The sequence below is a fragment of the Malus sylvestris genome, chromosome 3 (assembly GCF_916048215.2).
Source record: "Malus sylvestris chromosome 3, drMalSylv7.2, whole genome shotgun sequence".
NCBI classification, from domain to species: Eukaryota; Viridiplantae; Streptophyta; class Magnoliopsida; order Rosales; family Rosaceae; genus Malus; species Malus sylvestris.
Window position 1 is genome coordinate 16,105,874 of NC_062262.1, and position 5,197 is coordinate 16,111,070.

Sequence of the window (5,197 nt, forward strand, 5' to 3'; positions counted from 1 at the left end):
GGCCTTGCCTCCTATTTATAGGCCTAAGTTACCTCCTCAATGGAGGGTTCTAGAATTCCCTACTTACATCCAAAAATATCTAGCATAGTTCTAGATACAACTTGCCTAATCTAGATTGTTCTAGGTGAGGCTTAAATTTGTACACTTGTGTGGAATGTTCCGGAATGCCCTAGATTATCTTGAACGCTCCGCCATGTTCTTGATTTTTCCGGGATATTCCAGAAGCTTCCATGAAGACCAGGCTTTATGGGCTTAGATATATGATGTCTTGGGCGATTTCTTTGTTTTTAACATATGGCCCGTGACATCCTCCCCCACTTAAGCCGTAGACGTCCTCGTCAACTCTTGCCTCTCGAATGTCTTAATCAAGTCCTTATATTGCCATAAGGACGTCTCCTTCTCCCATGTTGCTTCGGAGTATGGTAGCCCCTTCCATTTGACAAAGTACTCCACATGCTTTGGTTGTCTTGGTCACACCACGACACGCTTGGCTTCAATGCTCTCCGCTTCTTTGTCAAATGCCTCCGTCATCAAAAGGGGCGATCGATGAGACTCACCTCAGCTTGGTTCCTCATTGTCTGCATGATAAGGCTTCAAGTTGCTCACATGGAACACCGGGTGAAACTTGAGGAGGGGTGGGAGTTCCACAACATACGCGGCTTTGCCAACCTTCTTGATGATAGGGACTGGTCCCTCATATTTCCGCAACAAGCTCTTATGCAAGCCACGAGTACTCTTGTGCTGAGACACATTGAGCTTCACAAAGACTTGGTCGCCAGTTTGGAACTCCACATTCCTTCGCTTACGATCCGCCCATTTCTTCATCTTCTTTGAAGCCTTCTCCATATGAGCTCGAGCAAGTTCGTGGGCTAATTGCCACTCCTTAGCGGTTTTGAAAGCAGCTGGACTATTCCCTGTGTAGCCAGTCACGACCGTGTTCGGGGTCAAGAGTTGTTGCCCTGTAGCCAACTCGAACGGACTTTTCCCTGTCAACTCCGAACGTTGCAAGTTATAAGAGAATTGGGCAACATCAAGTAACTTAGCCCAATCTCGTTGATTGGCACTAACATAGTGCCGCAAATAAGTCTCCAACAATGCATTAACCCGCTCCGTTTGTCTATCAGTTTGGGGATGAAAAACTGTGGAGAAGTCTAACTTTGAGCCAAGTAGCTTGAAGAGCTCTTTCCAAAATCTACCCGTGAAGCGAGCATCTCGATCACTGACTATGCTCCTCGGAACACCCCAATACTTCACCACGTGCTTTAGAAACAAGCGTGCAGCTACTTCGGCTGTGCACTCTACAGGTGCGGGTATGAAAGTGGCATACTTGGTGAATTTATTGACCACGACGAAGATAGATCCACATCCATCAGACTTAGGCAAATGTGTGATGAAATCCATGGTTAAACACTCCCATGGTCTTGATGGGGTGGGAAATGGTTCCAACAGTCCTCCCGGTTGCCTTTGTTCCCCTTTGTCTTGTTGGCACACAAGACAAGTCTTCACGTATGAATCTACATCATCCCGCATTTGTGGCCAATAATAAGCATCGCCCACCAAAGCCAACGTACGGTGAGTGCCAGGATGTCCTGCCCACATTGAGTCATGGCACTTCTTAAGGATTTCTTTCCTTAAGCTTCCCCACTTTAGGACGTAGATCCGCTTGCCCTTGGTGTATAGCAAGCCGTCCTCAAGCCAAAACCTTCTTGTCTTCCCATCCTTGACAAACTCCACAATGTTCTTGGCTTGGACGTCATATGATAAACCTTCTCGGACACGGCCCAAGAGATAGCTTTGCGGCTTGAGTACCGTAGCCATTAACTCTACTCGTCTACTTAGGGCATCGGCCACCACGTTCTCTTTTCCTTGCTTGTACTCTAGCTTGTAATCAAACTCCGCTAAGAACTCTTGCCACCTTGCTTGCTTAGGTGTGAGCTTTTGTTGGGTTTGAAAGTAGCTAGTGGCAACGTTGTCTGTCTTAATGATGAATGGGGTACCAAGCAAGTAATGCCTCCAAACTCTAAGGTAATGGACGATGGCGGTCATCTCCTTTTCATGGGTCGTGTACCTCTTCTCAGCATTGTTTAGCTTGCGACTTTCATAGGCTATCGGATGTCCCTCTTGCATCAACACTCCTCCTATGGCAAAGTCGGAAGCATCAATGTGCAACTCGAATGGCTTGCTAAGGTCGGGCAACCTTAGTACAAGCTCCTCCATTAGGGTCTTCTTCAACCTCTCAAAGGCCTTTTGACACCGGTCCGTCTATTCCCATGCCTTGTTCTTCTTAAGAAAGTCTGTTAAGGGTGCCGCTATGGCTGAATAACCTTTAATGAATCTTCGATAGTAGTTGGCTAGCCCCAGAAAGGATCGTAGTGTTGGTACCTTGGTCGGCGGTTCCCACTCTTGAATGGCCTTGATCTTGCCCTTTTCCATCATAAGTTTCCCCTCCTTTATCTTGTGGCCAAGAAATTCTACTTCTTTTGTGGCAAAGGAGCATTTCTCCTTCTTGACATAGAGTTCATGCTCCCGAAGGGTCTTGAACACTATGCGCAAGTGCTTGACGTGCTCCTCCAATGTCTTCCTATAGACAACGATATCATCAATGTAAACCACGACAAACTTGTCAAGATAAGGATGGAATACCTTGTTCATCAATGTGCAGAATGTTGCGGGGGCATTGGTCAAACCAAATGGCATGACTTTATACTCGAACGATCCATATCTGGTCACCATCGCCGTCTTCGATTCGTCTCCAGGGGCTATCCTCACTTGGTAGTATCCCGATCGAAGATCTAACTTTGTGAAGTACCTTGCTTCACCAAGTTGATCGAATAAGTCGGCGATCAACGGAAGTGGGTACTTGTTCTTGATGGTAATCTTGTTCAATGCTTTATAGTCGATGCACAACCTTAGGCTACCTTCTTTCTTGCGTTGGAATAAGACGTATGCACCATATGGGGACTTGGAGGGTTGGATGTAGCCAGCATCAAGTAGCTCGTTGAGTTGCTTCCTCAATTCCTCTAACTCGGGTGGCGACATCCTATAAGGTGATTTGGAGGGAGGCTTAGCACCAGGCTCCAACTCAATCGCATGGTCGACCTCTCTTCTTGGTGGCAACTTCTTTGGCAGTTCCTTAGGCATCACGTCCGTAAACTCCATAAGGACGGCTTCCACTTGTTTCGGTAAAGGCCCGTACTTCTCCTCCCCTTCATTCAACATTAGGGTTGCAAGAAATGTGGCCTCGCCTTTCTTCCAAGACTTGGCAAATTGAATTGCCGACAAGTGCTGGGTACACTTCTTGGCTTGCCTTTCCAATGGCACCAGGCAAGGTTGTCTTCCGTCGGCCAGGATACAGAAAATATTGTAGAAGGGAATGGGAAAGGCTCGTACCTTGTCCGTGAACTCTAACCCAATGACTACGCCATAGTCGTCCATCTTAACTACGGTGAAGTCGATCTTTCCCTTCCATGTGCCAATGTCTACTTGTACATTGCGCGCAACTCCAACAATGAGGTTGGCAGCGGAATTTACCGTCTTCACGCTACCAGGCTCCTTTGTGACTCGGAGGCCAAGCCCTGTGGCTTCCTCCGACGTCATGAAGTTGTGGGTTGCTCCCGTGTCCACCAACACATGCGTCGTCTTGTCACCAGTCTTGACGTCGACGAACAATGATCCTCCCCCAACTTGAGCCTTAGGTTGTGGGAAGGTTGTCTGGATGGCATTCAGTAAACGGATGCATCCCATCTTTGCATCGTTACTCTCCTCGGCCTTGTCCTCCTTGAAAGCCATGGCCTTAAGGGCTTTCTTTTGTGGGCAATCTCGCATCATGTGAGGGCCGTCGCATAGGTAACAAGTGGGTTGCCAAGACTTACCCTTGCTTTTGTCATGCTTATCGGCTTTCTTCTCCTTCGGTTTGCTTGTCTCGGCCTTGTCCTTCGGCTTATGTTCTCCCCCACTTCTCTCATGGTTACCCCTCTTCCCCGTGGACTTGGAATCACCTTGGTGGCTTGATTTAAACTCAATCAAGAATTCGGCGGCGGCAATGGCATCAGACAATGTTTGCATGTGTCTCCTTTGTAGTTCGAGTTTTGCCCAATTTTGCAGTCCACTCATGAAGTACATGAGCTTGTCTTCCTCTAACATGTTGGGCACCTCGAATAATAAACTCACGAAGGTGTTGACATAGTCTTTGACGCTCCCCGTTTGCTTGAGCCACCTTAGTTTCTCCTTGGCTTCGTACTTGGCATTTTGGGGATAGAAGTGTAACATAAGATCTTTCTTAAATTCATCCCAAGTGGTGAGGGAGAACGTACCTTGCTCAATCTCCATGCTCCGGCGACGCCACCACATAAGGGCATTGTCAGCTAAGAACATGGTTGCCGTTGAGATTTTGGACTCGTCATCTTCAAGCTTCAGGTACTTGAAGTATCGCTCCACGTTCCACACGAATGTGTCGAGCTTCTTTGCTTCCCTCTTCCCATTACAGGATTTGGGTTTAAAGGAGTCGATTACCTTGGAGTCCAACGCCTTGATTTCCCTCGGCCCTTGCACGAATTGCTTCACGACCGCTTCTTTACAAAACGCCACATCTCCCTTAAGTTCCCTTGTGTCCTTTATCTCTTCTTGAAGCGCCACAAACCTTGCCTCTATGTTGTCAAGGTGAACCTGGACTTCCCTCCGTATCTTGTCTGCCATGGTGTTGAGAGCGCCAATAAGCTCATCTCGTAGCCCTTCCACCAAGCCACGCAATTCATCCTTACCATTGTCCACCATGGTTTGGATTTCCTCCTTGTCGACAACGTCCTCATCAAGTCGAGTATCGAACTCGAGTATGGTTCGTTCCACTTTCTCGAGTCGCTCTTCCATGGTCTCCATCGATGCTTGCAAGTCCTTTAACTTTGGCTTGCTCTTGGCAACATCTTGGACCTCGGCAGTACGCTCCCTTAGCTCGGAGACTTCGGACACCATCTCTCCACTTGCCATATCCTACTTTCCTTCAAGTGATTTGCGAACCAGACTCTGATACCAGCTGTCACAGGATGACTTTTTAAGCCTTCCGCCCGTGCGGCACTTAGACTTGAATACCTCGATGAACAAGCTAAGTAAGCCTTCGAAGCCTCGCTTCCCCGGATCGAATCACAAAGAAAGCTAAGATAGCTTGGAGAATGCTAAAATCACTTAGAAGATGGGAGAAAGG

The 5,197-nt window shown here is 47.7% G+C and overlaps 1 protein-coding gene across 1 annotated transcript; it reads right to left on the reverse strand.

The window, feature by feature from the left end:
• Positions 1-2,247: 2,247 nt before the first annotated feature.
• Positions 2,248-4,983, reverse strand: LOC126617021 (uncharacterized). The gene has a single exon (XM_050285104.1). The coding sequence runs from the start codon at positions 4,981-4,983 to the stop codon at positions 2,263-2,265; it is 2,721 nt and encodes a 906-aa protein (XP_050141061.1). The 3' UTR covers positions 2,248-2,262.
• Between the last annotated feature and the right edge of the window lie 214 nt (positions 4,984-5,197).